General features: G+C 46.3%; 1 protein-coding gene across 2 annotated transcripts in view; it reads left to right on the forward strand.

The window, feature by feature from the left end:
* Positions 1 to 13,517, forward strand: part of GLP2R (glucagon like peptide 2 receptor) — a 51,083-nt gene extending 37,566 nt beyond the window's left edge. For both annotated transcript variants that reach the window (XM_027626541.2, XM_027626542.2), the window contains exons 11-13: positions 1,959 to 2,097; positions 11,247 to 11,288; positions 12,239 to 13,517. In XM_027626541.2, the coding sequence (XP_027482342.1) occupies positions 1,959 to 2,097; positions 11,247 to 11,288; positions 12,239 to 12,577 (520 nt within the window). In that variant the 3' untranslated portion in view covers positions 12,578 to 13,517. The remainder of the gene's footprint in view (positions 1 to 1,958; positions 2,098 to 11,246; positions 11,289 to 12,238) is intronic.
* The last annotated feature ends 4,759 nt before the right edge of the window (positions 13,518 to 18,276 follow it).

An 18,276-nucleotide genomic window follows, 5' to 3' on the forward strand; every position in this document is an offset into this window, starting at 1 on the left:
TAAAAAGATGGTCATTCTTTAAAAAAAAATCATCCCATACTAAATGTGGGATTCTGGCACATGAAAAGGACATTACGTGGGAAAACTGGTGAAATCTGAGGGGAATCGAGTATAGTTATTTGTCACATGCCAATGTTGGCTTCCTAGTCTTGACAAGTGTGCCATGATTATACAAGATTTAACATTAGGGGAAACTGAGGGAAGCATAGGCAGGAACTCTCTGTCCTCTCTTTGCTACTTTTCTGCAGATCTAAAATTATCCCAACATAAAGAGCTTATTCAAAACACACAATGTCATAGCATGGCCCCAAGAATAAGTTGATGGTAAGATGTGGATCTGCATCTAAGTATGTAAGTATGTGTCACTGAAACCCAGATAACCCAGAGCAATCGTCGCAAACTCAGGCACTCGCAGGGGCCAAGGAAGGAACGCAAGGTGAGGTTTTTTTCATTTCCTTGGTAACAGTACACTTGAATGGCTCTCACGGATGCAGGATCCATACTAAACACTTTCTCTTGTGTACGGTTAAACCTTCCCGAGGACATCATCCATGAGCTGCTGACGTTCCTACATCTTTAATTCCATGGGGTTCATCGGCGGGGAGAGATCTCTCCAAGTCTGGCCCTTTAAGACAAGTGACTCGGGCTAAAAAGTCATTAGGGATTAAACTCTTTTTTTTCCAACGTGTATGTACAAGACAGTAGCTTTGTTTGTGCCCTGGATATGAGTCACTTTTGCTAATGTAGGTAGTTTTAAAATAAGAAGCGCCCCAATAGTAAAACAGCAGTCGTTCCCAATGTGGCTGCTTCTCAGAATCCCATGGGGAATTCTTTAAAAATTCACATTTCCAGAACCCAATAGCCAGAGGTTTTGACTCAGGAGGCTGACACTGGGGCTGAGGAAGCTAGCTGGCTAGCTATATCTATTTATTATCTTTCCGTCTTCTATCTATTATCAATCCATCTACCTATCCATCCACCCATCTATCCATCTATCATCTATCTACCCATCCATCCAACTATCCATCTCTCCATCTATCTACCCATCCATTTATCATCCATCCATCCATCTCTCCATTTATCCATTCATCCATCTCTCTCTCTCTCTCTCTCTCTCTCTCTATCATCTATCATCTATCCATCTTTTTAAGTTCCTTAAGGAATTCTAATGGTAAACCATGTTTGGGAACCACCGGTATGTGATATGGAATGTTTGGGTCCCAGCTGTGCACTTTGCACGTGGGTGGTACAAAGGAATGTTTGTCCTTTTTATGTAGAGTGTATACAACAGCGAGCTTCCACACAGCACTTTTTATGAGGAGGATCAGTTTCTCATTTCCTGCAGCCCTTGTCGTCTTGGGGCTGAGGGGCAGCATGGGGGCTGACGGTCAAGCTCTGCATGGAGTGTGCAGGGTGTGAGTGTGAAGTCGCAAGCCTCACTTCCAGGCCTAGATTTGTCACTTAGTGGCTGCGTGACCCCGGACACGTCATTTGCTTTCCCTTCTCGGGTTCAGTAAAGCACTGACATTGGAAGTCCCGAATAGAGAAAGAAGTAGAGGCAACTGCCAGCCAGGTACTAAGAAATCTGTCAAACCCGGTAGGGGTGTAGTGTCCCAGGGTGATAGCCATGCACATGGAAATCTATCTGTCAGTCAAAACATTAAGATCTAGAGGCATTTCATAATCCATATAGGAGAATTCATCCATCCATCCGTTCATTTATTCATTAACTCAATTTGTGTTGTCCAAGCATCTGCCATGAGTCAGGTGTAAGGGTGCATCAGTAAACAAGACCACACTGGCCATTAAGGCATTCAATGTGTAGCCAAGGAGACAAACTGGAAGATCAACTATTTATCAGGATGATAAGAGCTACAATAAAGTCATGCACAGAAGAGCAGTAAACATTGCCTATTCCAAAGTCACCTTCATGACAATTTTTTGGTTGTCATTTGCAGATTGGCAAAGTCAACACTGGTCCTCATTCCTCTGTTGGGTGTTCATGAGATTCTCTTCTCTTTCATCACTGATGATCAAGTGGAAGGAATTTCAAAACTCATACGACTCTTCATTCAGTTGACTCTGAGCTCCTTCCATGTAAGTAGGCATCTGAACCAGGATTCCTTTGCTTTGGAGAAAACCAAATGCCCTTGCCCCAGACAGGCTGAGATTTGAGAAAGCCCACAAATGGAAACGAAGTTGTAGTGTCAGCAGGCTCTACAGCTTTAGGGTCTTTGGCATGAGAAGGGTGTGTAGACCAAAAATGTTGCCTTGATCCTGCCAGCATGACTCAGTGACTAAGAAGGGAAAAGTGGTCTGTTTCCTGAGCTATAATAGTTGATGTGACTCACAATCGTATTAACTGTGAGTGTCAACAAGAAGACTTTTTTTTTTTAATTTTTTTATTGTTATGTTAATCACCATATATTACATCATTAGTTTTTGGTGAACAAGAAGACTTTTATTATGGGCCTATTTTTCCTGGGTTCTCTGCAAGGCACTGTGCACAATCAACATTGTCTGTGCTTCAGGTGACATACTCAGAACACAATACAACTTGGTAGGAACCAGTGAGTCGAGACCAGGAGGCTCTTGAAGCTTGACAGTTGTGTCAAGATGTGTTGGAAGGAGCTGTGGTTTCTTTACCTTAGTATTTTGGTTATCCATTCCTTAAATTGTTACCCATTACCTAGTAGCTTACAACAACAATAATTTGTATTATTTCTCATTATTCTGGGGAAAAGAAATCCAGGTGGGCATAGTAAGGATGGCTCACCTCTGCTCCACGCGATGCCTGCTGGAGCTGGAACTTCCAAGATGCTTCGCCACTCTTATGTCTGGTGCCTGAGCTGGGAAGGCTCATATGGCTGGGGCCAGCTGGAGTGGCTTCATTTGGATCAAATTTCTGGGGCTTCATTTCACACTGCCAGCTATAGCCCTCAGCTCCATAACAGTCTTAGGGCCTCTCCCTCGCTGTAGGTTCTTTCTCTGTCTAGCAGGGAAGCTGAACTTCCTACATGGCTGTTCAGTGCTCCCAAAAGCACAAAAGCAGGAGCTTCTAGGCCTTCTAAATGCCTAGGCCTGAAATTCACACAGTGATACTTCTGCTGCATTCTAAAATTTAAAGCAAATCCCAGGGGCACCTGGGTGGCTCAGTCAGTTAAGCATCCAACTCTTGATTTCAGCTCAGGTCATGATCTCAAAGTTGTGAGATCGAGCCCCAGGTCGGGCTCCACACTGATTGTGGAGCCTGCTTGAGATTCTCTCTCCCTCTCTCTGCCCCCACCACTTGGTGCACTCTGCGCCGCCCTCCCCCCCAAAAAACAAAACTAAAGCAAATCCCAGACCCAGCCTGGACTGAAAGGGAGGAGACCACACAAGGGCATCAATACTGAAAAGCATGGCTCAGTAGCAAAGGCCATGAATGCAAGAGACCACCACAAACAGCGCCAGCAGCAGAGTCCCCATACAGTGGTAACCTTGGGACTAATAACCTTAAAATGCTAGTATAAGGCAGGACTTATAAAATGGAGGAGAGAGGTGCTTGGTAAATCCCCTCCCCAAAAATCAACAATAAAATTGCACAAAATTGACAACAGCAAACATTTGAGGGCCCTGGAAACCAGCCAAAGGCATACAAAAGGTTGAGAAGAGTTTATCCAAGAAAAATTATTAAATCTAAGTAAGAACAGTGGGGTCTGGTGGTTTAGCCTGAAGTGCACTTGTCTTCCAACCTCTTCTCTATCAGTGAGGAAATTCTAGTGAAAACTAGCAGCTTCACTGCAGAAAGGGGCTGACTTGATGTTGATCAGTCAAAGAGCAGGAAAAACCCACACCCTGGCCATTGTCAGATATAGTAGTGATCTCGGTGGCAAAGGATCGAGAAATGAAAGTGTCACAGCCTGAGACGGTGATCCTAGCTGGGATGAGAAACAGCCTGGCAAGCTAGCCAGAAATTTAACAGGAGGATTTGAGGAATGAGACACCCATCATGGGCCTTGATCAACTCCTACATATCTCTCTGGTGGGCTGGAGGCTTGTGTACACGTGCAAGGTTGAATACACACTCAGGAGAGACCAGAGAGGATATCCACATGTCGATGGCTGAACATGAGTTCCTGCACACACACCCAGAAGACAAGAGAGGTGGAAAGTAAAAGCCACAGAAGACTTATAAACTGTCTAAACTTGGAACCAGTCCTCCAAGCCACACACAGATCCATTGTCAAAGAGTGTGGAAGCCTTACTGGTTTAAGGTGGTTGAGCACAACTTCTGGCCAATCACTGACTAATTGTTAAGCTGTTATAAACAGGGGCAGGAAGTCAAACTTAAACACAAAACCAAAAATTTTTGAAATGAGCACAGACATCAGTGGCTGTGACTACAGGTGAGAAAAATTTCACAGAACTAGTGGCCCAGGAAAATTACTAAACAAACAAACAACCAGCAACCACCCAGGGAGTGGGGAGTAGGGGATCAGATTCTAAAACTTCCAGTTTTGAACAACAAAAAAAATTTATGAGGCATGCAGAGAAACTGACAAGTGTGACCCATACTCAGGAAAAAGAAAAACAGTCAATAGAACTCTCTGAGAGGTCTCGTAGCAGACAAAGGATTTCAAGGAAGCTATTATAAATATGTTCAGGGGTGCCTGGTTGGCTCAGTTGGTGGAGCGTGCAACTCTCAATCTCAGGGTTTGAAATCGAGCCCCACGTTGGGTGTAGATATTACTTAAAAATAAAATCCTTAAAAAATATGTTCAAATGGTTGAAAGAAATCATGTTTAAGGAATTAAAGAGAAGTTTGATGACAAAGATTCATCAATTAGGAAATCTTAATACAGAGAGAGAAATTATAAAATAAGGACAATCTGGAAAAATTCTGGAGCTGAAAAGTACAATAATGGAAATGAAGATTTAACTTGAGATGCTTGATATCAGAATCAGGTGACAGAAAAAAAAGCACTTGAAGATAGGTCGGTTGAAATGATCCAATTTGAGAAACAAGAAAAAAAGGATGAAGAAAATAAAAGAGTTTCAGAGACCTGCGGAACACCATTGAGCATACTAGCATACACATGGGAGTCCCAGAAGGACAAGAGAGAGAAAAAGGGGCAGAAAAGTCATTTGGAGAAATAATGGCTGTGAACTTCCCAAAGGTGATGAAAAACATTGATCTGTGAATCCAGAAAGCTCAATGAATCCCAAAGAAGATAAAACAAGGAGATCCCCACCTAGAGATGTTACAGTCAAACTGTTGAAAGCCAAACACAAAGAGAAAACTCTTGAAAGTAACAAGAGAGAAATGACTCATTACATACAGGGACCAACAATACAAGTGACACCTGACTATAATCAGAAACAGTAGAGGTCCCAAAGCAGTGATATGATGTAATCAAAATATTGAAAGAAAAACAATTCAACCAAGGATTCTATATTCGGCAAAACTATGTTTCAAGATGAAGGTAAAATTAAAAAAAAAAAATACTCGGATAAACAAAGACTGAATTTGTTGATAGCAAACCCTCCTTAGGAGAAATATCATAAGTCCTTCAGGCTAGAAGATGTCACCAGTCAGTAGCTCAAATCCACAGGAAGAAATTAAATGCGTTAGAAAATATAAACACAACGGTGAATACAAAAGACTATAAATATACATACTTTCTCTTCTCTTCTATTAACTGTTTTTAAAGACATTAGATTGTATAAAATAATTATTACAAACTGTATTCTTGTCATAAACTATATTATAAAGATCATTAGATCTTTAGAGGAAGGAGGAAATGAAGCTATAGTGAAGGAAGTTTTCTATATTTTGCCAGAATTATGCTAGTATTAATATGATATGATAAGATACATGCTATAATCTCTGGAAAACACACAAACTAACTAACTAACTAAAAAAAAAAAAAAAAAGCCCTAATACCAGAAGAGGAATTAAAATGGAACACTAGAAAACATGTTTCCCCCTAAATGCTTTTGATTTCATAGAACCCTCACATTGTCACCATAAGGGAGAAATTATCCTACCACTTTAGTGACAGAGGACTTGGGAGAACTTGCATATGCCAATAGCCATCAGAGATGAGGTTTCTTTGCAGAGGTTAAGTCCCTGCCGGGAAGCACTCCGCCATAATGCTCTGTGAGGATCCCAACCAGGAGACGCCATGTTCCCTGTATCAGAGTCTTAAAGCTACTGTCTGGGTAGAGTCAGGTGCTGAGATTGTAAGGACAGAGTGGAGAGAATGTGCCTGCCCACTGCATGCTCCCCAAAGGCCAGAGACAGAGCCTGGGTCCTGTGGTCTGGGCAACTTTGGTTCCTTTTTCCTTCTGTTGGAACGGAATTGTGTGTGGCTCTGAGCTGAGACACAGGACCCATTGCTATAGCCTTTTTTTTTTTTTTTCCCATCATGAAACCATGTTTAATGTATTTCAGTCTTTGGGGGGGGTATTTCAATGGTGAAGTTTTAATAATTTGGGTTTCCTATGTTGTTTGGTGTTCATCTTCTTTAAAAGGTAATCCCAAATTAAAAATGTCAAGAATGAAACAAGAACTGATAGCTATTAGGTCAGCAGTCTTTAATGGCCTTTCTTCCTCTGAGGGCTTGATTGGTCATGTGAGCCCTTGGTCAGCTGATCTCACACACGCAAGGCCCTCTGAGGACCAGATGCTCATGGGGAGCTATGGGGACAAATTTTGAGGAAGAATCAGCCTCTCAGGGTGCCTGAGTGGTTCAGTCGGTGAAGTATCTGCCCTCGGCTCAGGTCATGATCCCAGGGTCCTGAGATTGAGCCCCACATTGGGCTCCCTGCTCAGCAGGGAGCCTGGTTCTTCCTCTCCCTCTGCCTCCTCCCCCTGCCCATGCTCATGCCCATGCTCTGTCTGTCTCTCTCTCTCTCTCTCTCAAATAAATAAATAAAATCTTAAAAAAGCGGGGGGGAATCAGCCTATCAGACTCTTCTGGCAAGGGAGCTTATTTCAGTCCTCCCATTGATTGCTATGTGACAAACTACCCCAAAACTTCATGGCTTAAAGCAGGAACCATGTTGTTATCTTTAATGATTCTATAAGCTGGGCCACCTGGGCTCAGCAGAGCAATACTTTTGATACATGCAATTTTTGAATGGGGCTGCAAACATCTGAAAGCTCAGATGGGAACATCTTTGGGAACATCCCATCTTTGGGAACATCCCAAATGATTCATTCACATGGCTGGACATTGACACAAGCTGTTGGCTGGGGCTCAGCTGAGGCTCTCAATCACAGAGTCTCGGTTCTCCTCCACATGGCCTCTCCATCTACCTTGGGCATCTCATAGCCTGGCAGCTGGACTCTCAGAACATTCCCCAGAGTGAATGTTCTAAGAAGGAGAAGGTAGAAACTTCCAGTGCTCTTAAGGCATAGGCTCAGAAGTCCCAGAAAGTCACTTCCACCATGTTGTCCTGGTGGAAGGAAGTCACAAAGCCATCCCACATTCAAGGGGAGGAAAAACAAGGTCCACGGCTTCATGTGAGGAGTAGCATAGGCCTACAGGGAGGGGAGAGATCCCTGGGGTCATTTCTGGAGACTCACAACCACACTGGATCCTTTGGTCCTGCAGCTGGAGCTCTGCCCACCACCATGCACCACTGAGGAACATGAGGACCCATGATTTGCTCGGCAGACTGAGCCAGGAAACACACTGACAGAGCCTGTACATGGACAGAAGCCTCCCACCTTCTGAGTACCCCTGCCCTGCTCCCCTTCATCCCACCAGGCAGAGGTGAGAGTAGGCGTGGGCGGATGTGTGAGCACATCCGGTGAGTCATATCTTAGTGCATCAGCAGGAATTGGCATGGACCCAACAGCTGCCTCTCCTTGATGCTTGGAGGCTCCTTCACTCTTCCAAGTGCTTATTTCTTATTTCTTAAAGAATTCCACCATCAAGGGATCTTTGGAGAGACTGCCAAGCAGTGGTGACAGGAAGTGAGAGCCGTCTTTTCTGCGGGACCACTCCCTTCACACTCACTTTATCTAGAATCAGAGTTAACCAGACTCCAGGAGGCTCCTAAAACAGTGAATCAAGAACCCAAAGAAGTAAAAGACATGTTTGTGATATGGAATCCTATTTTAGCCAACTCATTTGTGAGGATTCTGAAAGGTACCCCTTCTAATATATGCCCAGCGGCAAATATAACCCACCCTGCCAACTGTACATGGCTGCTGGGAACCTCCAGTGAGACTGTGTGACAGTGATAAACTGTACCACCTTGCCCCTGTTTAGGAGCTATTGCCATGGAATAAAAAATGCGTAAGAGAAAGAAAATCCCTCATTGGTGGGCAGAATCCAAACATGCGACTGATGTCGGGATAGCCAGCTTGCAAGATCTCTAGCTTCCATTAAGAAGAGCATAAGGATTTTCCCCCAGAAATCCAAATCAAAACCTCCATGAGATACCACCTCACACCCGTCAGAATGGCTAAAATTAACAAGTCAGGAAACGACAGATGCTGGTGGGGATGTGGAGAAAGGGGAACCCTCCTACACTGTTGGTGGGAATGCAAGCTGGTGCAACCACTCTGGAAAACAGTATGGAGGTTCCTCAAACAGTTGAAAATAGAGTTACCCTACAATCCAGCAATTGCACTACTGGGTATTTACCCCAAAGATACAAATGTAGGGATCCGAAGGGGTACGTGCACCCCAATGTTTATAGCAGCAATGTCCACAATAGCCAAACTGTGGAAAGAGCCAAGATGTCCATCGACAGATGAATGGATAAAGAAGAAGTGGTATATATACACAATGGAATATTATGCAGCCATCAAAAGGAATGAGATCTTGCCATTTGCAACGACGTGGATGGAACTGGAGGGTGTTATGCTGAGTGAAATAAGTCAATCAGAGAAAGACCTGTATCATATGACTTCACTGATATGAGGAATTCTTAATCTCAGGAAACAAACTGAGGGTTGCTGGAGTGGTAGGGGGTGGGAGGGATGGGGTGGCTGGGTGATAGACATTGGGGAGGGTATGTGCTATGGTGAGCGCTGTGAATTGTGCAAGACTGTTGAATCACAGATCTGTACTTCTGAAACAAATAATGCAAGATATGTTAAGAAAAAAGAAAAAGAAGAAGAAGATAGCAGGAGAGGAAGAATGAAGGGGAGTAAGTCGGAGGGGGAGACGAAACATGAGAGACGATGGACTCTGAAAAACAAACTGAGGGTTCTAGAGGGGAAGGGGGTGGGGGGATGGGTTAGCCTGGTGATGGGTATTAAGGAGGGCACGTTCTGCGTGGAGCATTGGGTGTTATGCACAAACAATGAGTCATGGAACACTACATCAAGAACTAATGATGTAATGTATGGTGATTAACATAACAATAAAAAATAAAAAAAAAAGAATTTCCCCCCAGGACAACATGTTATAACTCCTTTACAATTTCAGCTCCTTTTCTAGTACCAAGCCTCCCTTACTAGCCACAGGGGGCGAGAGAAACGTGATCAAGAGAGATGGGAGAGAGCCTGCACTGTGACCTTCACTCTTCAGTTGGAAATGTGTCCTTTCGTTGTGAGTCCTGGCATTTTACAAGGTTCTTCCCATAGACACTCAAGTACTTGGTTCCTGCACGCGTATGGAGTTCCAGTACCTTAGACACATAGCCCAGGGGCCACAGATGCTCTCGTCATAGGGGAAGCCGTGGTATGCAGGTTAGCGCACCTGGGTATCACATCAGGAAGCAGATGAGTCAGGAAATGCTGGAAGACTAACACTGGCTAGAGCAGGTTTGATTCCAGACTCCTGGCAGTTAAGCATTGCAAAGATTTGAGGGAAGAATGGTCCAGAAGACAGAAAGCGTGAAGGGACCTCAGTAAGCAATGAGTTGTGTTAGTTAGTCTCCAATATGGCCCCCAAGGATCTTCGCCTCCTGGTATTCACGGCCCCGCGGAGTGCCCTCTGACATGGAGTAGGGTTGACCTGCGTGACTGTTAAAGTATGGTGGACATGAAGCTGTGGCTTTTGAGGCGAGGTCATCAAGGTTATAGCTTCCCCTGGCTCCCTTGGATCACCCGCTCTGGGGGAAGCCAGCTGCCATGTCACGAGGACACTCACGCAGCTCTGTGGGGGATACTGAGGCCTCCTACCACCAACCAGCAACAACGTGGCAGGCATGTGAGCCATCTTGGAAGCAAGTCAAGCCTTCAGAACACTGACAACATCTTGTCCGCAACCTGAAGGATGACCCGGAGCCAAAATACCCAGCTAAGCCACAGTTGGATTCTTGGCCCGTAGAAAGTGTGGGAGATGATAAATCTTGACTATTTTGATCCACTGAGTGATATAGTAATGGGTAGCTAGTACATTAGCTTGAGACGCTGGAGGAAGCCAGAAGGCCAGTGGGGCTGGAATAGAGTAGCTGAGCGCAAGCAGGGCACAGGATGAAGTCAGCGAGGCAGACACAGAGCCCAGGTCACCTTAGTGCCTTCTGTGGTTGGGGGATTTTTATTTTAATCTATGTGTGAAGAGAAACCACGGGCAGGAAATGATCTATCCTCTCAAAAGAAATGCTCTGACAAGAGAAGGGGTTATTTATTATCTCGCATAAATGAAAATTTCAGGATCAGGTGTAGCTGGATCCAGGTACCCAAACAAGATCAGGCATTCGTCTCTTACCATTTCTAGGCTTACTTTGACTGTAAAGTTGGCACACACAGGGACGAGAGTGCAACCCTTCCTCCATTCCCAGGGAAAAGAGCTCACATTGGCCCTGCTTGGGTCCCGTGCCCATTTGGGCTGATTATGGTGGGGATGGCCATCGTAGAACATGGGGACCACGATGACAGCCCTGCCAGAAGCCCAGGGAGTAGGGCAGGGTCAGTTCCCAAAAGGAAAGGAAGCACTTCAGGCAAAAATTTAGCCATTGCTCACTATGGGCAAGTAGAAATGGGACAGTGGTCTTGTACAATATTTGGATAATTGAATGAAGAATATAGGGTCTTTGGGATTTAATCATCATTAACCTATAAGCATCTAAGCAAACACCTGGGCTGATACGGGTGGTGGGGGTCAAAGTCAGAAGAGATCCCAGTGAAATCCAAGGTAACGTAACCGGCACGACAAACTCTAGTGAGGGCTAGCAATGTAGTTGCCTGCCTCTTCGGGGGGCTACTAGGAGAAGGGGGGCCTTTGCACTTTCCAGGCCACTCCCAGACACATCTTGTCCTGAGTCAAACCTCACGCTACCTCCTCCTTTCTTTGCAGGGATTACTCATGGCCTTGCAGTATTGCTTTGCCAATGGAGAGGTACGTCTCTGGAACTGCCATCCAGGTCCCGGTGAGGCTGGGGCTGGCATCCTGCTGCCCCCCGGAGGTTTCTGGTTATGTGATGGGGGAATGTGTAGTGACTGGGGCAAATATGCACTGTGAGCACCCAGTAGGGAGAGCAGGAGGCAGCCCAGACAGCCGGGAGAAGGTGTCAGGATGCATGAAAGAGGCTCAGAACCCAACCCTGGCCCTGCTGGGGACACCCAGAGAACATTAAGCGTGACAGGGGGAACCCACTTGAACTGTGGATTCTGGCCGTGCCTCACCCGCTTAGCAGGTCTGAGTCTGTCGGGTTACTGTAGCTCTTTGGACCTCAGTCTTCTTATCTGTAAAATGGGAATAATAGCTGTCCCTGCTGTATAGTGTGGCCCTGGGCTTGCTGGGCTCCTGGTAAGGGCCCAGTACTTGCTAACTATGGTGACTTTTATTATTATTATTATTATTATTATTATTATTTATTATTACTAGTTCTCTGCTCCCCTGGAAAGAGGCTTGAAAGGGGGAGGGCAGGTGGCTTCCTCCTGGCTTTAGGAGTCGGTGACATTTCCAGCCCCCTTTCACCCACTAGAATGCAGGCTTCCAGACAGCAAAACCCTCTTCCCTCCTGCTCACTCCTGCTGCCCCTGCCTTCCCACGGGGGGGTGCCCTGTCCACCAGGCAGGTGTCCTGTGCCCCCTCCACACAGTCTTTTCCGGAACAGGGTACCTCAAAGTTTTGTCTCCTTGCCCCACTATCCTGCTCAGTGGCCACGCAGTAGGCTTGTTTGCTTCTCTCTGCTCATCTCCCCCAGTTAGAAGGTATGTTTCCCCACAGCGGCACACTTGCCAGGAGGACACACACACACACACACACACACACACACACACACACACACACACACACGGTGACCTGACTCCAGCACAGTAACCCACCCTCTTCTTCCTCCACAGGTGAAGGCGGAGCTGCGGAAGCACTGGGTCCGCTTCCTGCTTGCCCGCCACTCAGGCTGCAGGGCCTGGGTCCTGGAGAAGAACTTCCGATTCTTTGGGAAATATCCCAAGAAGCTGTCCCAGGCAGACGGCACAGGGACGCTGCAGAAGCTGCAGACCTCGTGTGGCGGCAATGGGCAGCTCCTGCACATGTCCGTGCAGGGCCTTGGGGGGCGGGGCGCCGGGCCCCCGCGGGGACACACAGCCTGGCCCCGGGGCAGCAGTGTGTCCGAGAGCAGCGAGGGGGACTTCACCCTGACCCACACCATGGAGGAGATTCTTGAAGAGAGCAAGATCTAGGCTGGAGGCCCACCGCCCTGGCTCTGCTCCCCGGGGATCGCACAGAGTCACCGGTCTCCCCACGCACTGCGCCCACTTTGGCATGAAGTTCATGTCCAGGTCTCTCATGCTCCAGACCCAGCGTGGAGGGTGCTCTGGAGGCTAAGCAGGGCCGGGCGGATTAGGGTCAGGTCAGGGACTAAAACAATAAGCAGGGGGCCCGAAGGAAAACCCCAGGTGGAACATTCCAGGGAAACACGCGTTAACGCCCAGGAGTGTGGCTTTTAGAGTGTGCAAAATGCATGTGTAGGTGGGCGGGTACGTGCCAGGGACTAGATCCTGCCTTCCATTAGCAGGGGGGCCTACAGTAGGGTACTCATCAAGTCCGGTTGCCAGATTTAGCAGTTAAAAGTCTTAATGCTCAATTAGATTTGCATTGCAGATACATAAATAATCTTATTGTGTAAGTACTTCCCGTGGGGTATACATTATCTGTAATTCAAATTAAGTTGCACGTCTGGAATTTCACCTGGCAACTCCATTGTCAAGGACACTGCGCTGCAGGGCGGGGACTAGGGTGAGGCAGGTGAGGAACTTAGCTTGGGTACAAGATTTAAGACAGCACTGAAAAAAAAATAAACCATTGTCGAGATAAGTAATATTTTAACACGACATTTTAAAAACTAAAATCCACAAGCTACAGTGGATGGGCCATTTCTAAAGACAACTTTTTATTATAACAAGGCCAAGATTACGGTAAGACAAGTGAGGCCAGCTCATGCAAATGCAGAGTCTGATCCTGACTTTATTGAAAATGTTGATATTTCGCCCGTCGTGGACTTTTGGGCATGAATTTCTATTTTTCTTTTTTTCTTTATTAATTTTATTTTATTATGTTAGTCACCATACATTACATCATTAGTTTTTGATGTAGTGTTCCATGATTTATTGTTTGCGTAAAACACCCAGTTCTCCATGCAGTACGCGCCCTCCTTAATACCCATCACCGGGCTAACCCATCCCCCACCGCCCCCAAGCCCTCAGTTTGTTTCTCAGAGTCCGTAGTCTCTCATAGTTCGTCTCCCCCTCCGGTTTCCCCCCCTTCATTTTTCCCTTCCTACTATCTTCTTCTTCTTCTTCTTTTAAACATATAATGTATTATTTGTTTCAGAGGTACAGGTCTGTGATTCATCAGTCTTATGCAATTCACAGCGCTATGAATTTCTATTTTTCCAACGATTGCCTCAAAATATTATTTATCTTGGTTGATTGCGTGTTTTGGCCCTCTACCCACCCCGAGTCCCAGCTCTGCTTTCCAAAAGGAGAAACTGGAGCAGAGGCATTAGGCAAGTGCACAACAAAGCAAAGGTTTATTTTTGGGTACCCAGATTATCCGTCGTTCAATCATTAAAGTACACGTCCTTCTAATTTCTCCTTGATCTCAGTGTCCCTGCCTTTCCTGGTCAGGTCCATTAGCTTCTAGAGAGCTGGGGCATGCTTTGTTCCCAGTCTGCACCCAGCATAGCGGGTTCAGAGTTGGTACCCAGCACACACCCGTCGATGACAGAGGACAGAGATGTCTTTGGGAGCATCGGATGCTGTCCAGGATCCGTTATGCAGGACCCAGCCTCGAATAGGAGACGGAAATTTTTTTCCCCCCAAAGCATCTGTAAATATATCCTCCCCCCTTGTCACTCCATAAATGGGTGGCACGCGCACACACACACGCACACATACACACACACCCCGCTTGCTCTTGTCTTGCTAAAGATTAAAGTAACAAGTTTATTGAATTTGGTTTGTATTGGGTCAATTCTTTGACACGTGTTTCGCACGGGTGCTAAGAGTTTCTCGTGCCCTGGAGAATCTGGTGTGCTGTGCCCGGACAGGATTGGAAGAAAAGGCACTCAGCCTCCTCAGGGACCGAGAGGAGTGGGCAGAGGGGTAGGGGACAGAGGTCAGAGGTCAAAAGGGCGGGAGGCAAGTGTCTCCCCCCATCTCAACCACCCGCCTGTTGCTTTGAAGATCTGGCCTAGTGGGTCTCAATCCTGGCATGACAATCACCTGAGGAACTTTCTAGAAACACTGACGGCTAGGCCTGAGCCAGAGATTCTGATGCAATTGGTCCGAATGAGCCTGGGCGTAGGTATCGTTAGAAATTCTTGAGTAATTTTTTTCCCTTCTTACTGTGGTAATATACAGATAACATAAAATTCCCCATTTTAACCACTTTTAAGTCTACAGTTCAGCGGCTTCAAGGGCATTCACACTGTTGCCCAACCATCTCCAGAACTTTTTTACCTTCCCGAACCAAAACTTTGTCCGCATTAAACACCAACCCTCCATGGCTCTACCCCAGCCCCTGGCCACCACCATTGTACTTCCTGTCTCTGCATGTGACGACTCTAGATACATTACATAAGTGGAATCACACAGTATTTGTCTTTTTGTGACTGGCTTATCTCCCTCTCAAGTTTCAACTGCTCTCAAGTTTCATCCATGTTGTAGCACGTACTCGAATTTCCTTCCATTTTGTGGCAGAATAATATTCCATTGTATGGAGAAATCTTCCAGGCCATTCATCAGTTGACGGACACTTGGGTTGCTTCCCCATTTTAGCTACTGTGAATAATGTCCTTGCCAACACTTACTTTCTACTTTTTTTTGATAATCACCTCCTAAGGGGTATGACGTGATAGCTAGGGTAGTTTTAATTTGCGTTTCTTTGGTAACTAAAGATACTGAGCACCTTTTCATGTGATAATATGGACCACTGGCCTATTTTCTCTGGAGAAATGCCTCTTCAAACCCTTTGCCCGGTTTTTAAAAATCAGGACGTGTTGGGTTTTTCTGTTGTTGAATTGTTGAATTTCTTTGCTTATTCTGGATTTTAATCCCTTATCGGTTATATAATTTGCAAATATTTCCTTCCATAGTGTAAGTTGTCTCTTCACGCTCTTGATGGTGTCCCTTGATAGACAAAAGCTTTCAGTCATGATGAGGTCCAGTTTATCTGTTTATTTTCTTCTGTTGCCTGTGTTTTGGGGGCCAGAGCCTGGTTTTAATATGTGACCAAGGTTGAAGACATTGGACAAGGTTTCAAGGTGAAACCTCCCCCCAAAACTCACAGTGCTCTGCTGAAGTCCAAATAATCGGGTCTTTCCACCTGTGACATGTACAGCTCAGAAATTCCTCCCTAAGAACAGATTTAACTGATTCTCAGAACTCTGAGTGATAATTGATATAGGTGTGGTTGGTCCAGTTTTGTAGAGGTTTTTTGTTTTGTTTTGTTTTGTTTTTTGAAGGGTGGGCATACCAGCTGAGCCTTACCTGGCCTCATCTGATAAATTTGTGTAGCCTCCAAGGGACAGAAATGGAGGTAGAGTGGGCAGTGTGGTGTCTGTGTCCCCATCTGGCTCCGTGGACAGGGTCTGAGCTGTGGTGAGCAAAGGGAAGCCACACATGACGTCTAAAAGAGCCGTTGCCAGGAGACAGTGACAAGAACTGTTTCCGTGACACATGCCACTCCCCGTGGCCCAAACCATATTTTTTTTCTTTAATTTTTTTATTGTTATGTTAATCCCCATACATTATACATCATTAGTTTTTGATGCAGTGTTCCATGATTCATTGTTTGTGCATAACTCCCAGTGCTCCACGCAGAACGTGCCCTCTTTAATACCCATCACCAGGCTGACCCATCCCCCCACCCGCCTCCCCTCTAGAACCCTCAGTTTGTTTTTCAGAGTCCATCGTCTCTCATGGTTCGTCTCCCCCTCCAATTTACGCCCCTTCATTCTTCCCCTCCTGCTATCTTCTTCTTCTTTTTTTTCTTAACATATGTTGCATTATTTGTTTCAGAGGTACAGATCTGTGATTCAACAGTCTTGCAAAATTCACAGTGCTCGCCATAGCACATACCCTCCCCAATGTCTGTCACCCAGCCACCCCATCGCTCCCACCCCCCGACCCCTCCAGCAACCCTCAGTTTGTTTCCTGAGATTAAGAATTCCTCATATCAGTGAGGTCATATGATACATGTCTTTCTCTGATTGACTTGTTTCACTCAGCATAACACCCTCCAGTTCTATCCACGTCGTTGCAAATGGCAAGATCTCATTCCTTTTGATGGCTGCATAATATTCCATAACCCAGAAGGTTCACCAGCAGCCCAGCACATAGGCCGGGCACATCAGAAGTAATGTAGCCTTGGTTGTGGTGAGAATGTTGTGTCTGGTGTAGCAATGGCACCTGGCTCTGACGAATCTACTGGTGAATCTGTCAGGGACACCAACTAGGGATGCTAAGACATAGCCAAGGGGCATTGCACAAGAGGCTGGAGCCTATAAGAGCAGTTTGGATTACTGCTCTTGAGAAGACCCATTTCTGCCCTTGAACTTACATGTATGTGAGGAAGCAGAAATTCAGACGTGAAGTGACTTTCCCCAAGGTCCCTAGAATGGACATCTATTTTTACAATTTATTCCTCTTATACTAATATGACCGTTGGGAACCATACTTCTCCCCACTCCCAGCCCATGATGTTTGAGCTGTCTCAACTCCACCCTCAGCCCCAAGGCTGGCCACAAAATCTGCTTAGCCAGTCCCAGCAGGACCTCCCCCTGGCACCAGATCCTGGGTCAGGGATGGGCATATCACCAATGAGAGCCAATGAGAGATGGTCCTGGGACTCAGGCTGGGACTCTCAGCAGAAAGCCAATTTTTTTTTTTTTCTTTTTTGCTGATATTGGAACCGTGAAGAAGTAAGCCTGCATCTGCTGGTGGCCATCTTGCCAGAACGGGAAAAGCCTGCCTGAGAAGGAGACACCACGGCAGAGAGTAGGACCAGGAGATGGAGAAGAGCCCTGAGACATTGTTGGAGCCCCCTGGATTAAGCCAGACCTAAAGTTCGTGCTACTCCTGGGATTTCTGTTCCATGAGTCAATAAACTCCTATCTGTGCCACAGCGATCCATGTTGGGTCCTTCTATCCCTTGGATCTTGATAATGTGGCTCAACATCACCCCCACCTCTTTCCCTTCTCTTCAGTCTAGTTGGATTTTGCACTGCTTCTGGATTCTCTCAGCATTTTCCCAACAGAGTATCCTGGAGCTGTACAGGACCCAGCCAGAGTGGCGGCCCTGCCACCCCACGCTAACAGAAGATGTGCTAGTTACGTTAGCCCTGCTGAGTTCTCCACTGGCCCTAGAAGATCCAGTAGCCCCTTTGTGCCTCTCATTGAACCACAGACCGACAAGGTTATTATGCAGTGTCTCTGCTTTTAAACTCAAGCCAGCAGGGAGGAGAGAGGGGGCTCACCCCCAACACCCACACGTGAAGACCCCCCTGCCTTGGCGGGGTCCCATACAGGTCGGTCAAGTGTCTGGGACCTCCGTATATTTTTCCGACCTCATTTTGGAACTTAAGACTAGAGAGTAGATGGGCCTTCACAACAATGAGAACAAGGATATTGAGAGCTCATTGGTGGAGTTCCAAGGTGTCCCAGGCCCTGGAGCTCTGACAAGGTGATGTAGGCCAGTGGGCAGCCCTGGCCCACCTTTGCTCATTAGCTGGTTGACACTGGGCAAGCTGCTTGCTGTCTCTGGGCCTCCTTTTCCTTGTCTCTAAAATGAGGGCCCCCACCTCTCTCACCCTATCAAATCTGAACTTGCCGTTATCCCCTGAAACCAGGGACCCTCCCTGAGTTTCCCATCTTGGTAG

This window comes from Zalophus californianus, chromosome 16, assembly GCF_009762305.2.
Source record: "Zalophus californianus isolate mZalCal1 chromosome 16, mZalCal1.pri.v2, whole genome shotgun sequence".
Classification (NCBI taxonomy): Eukaryota; Metazoa; Chordata; class Mammalia; order Carnivora; family Otariidae; genus Zalophus; species Zalophus californianus.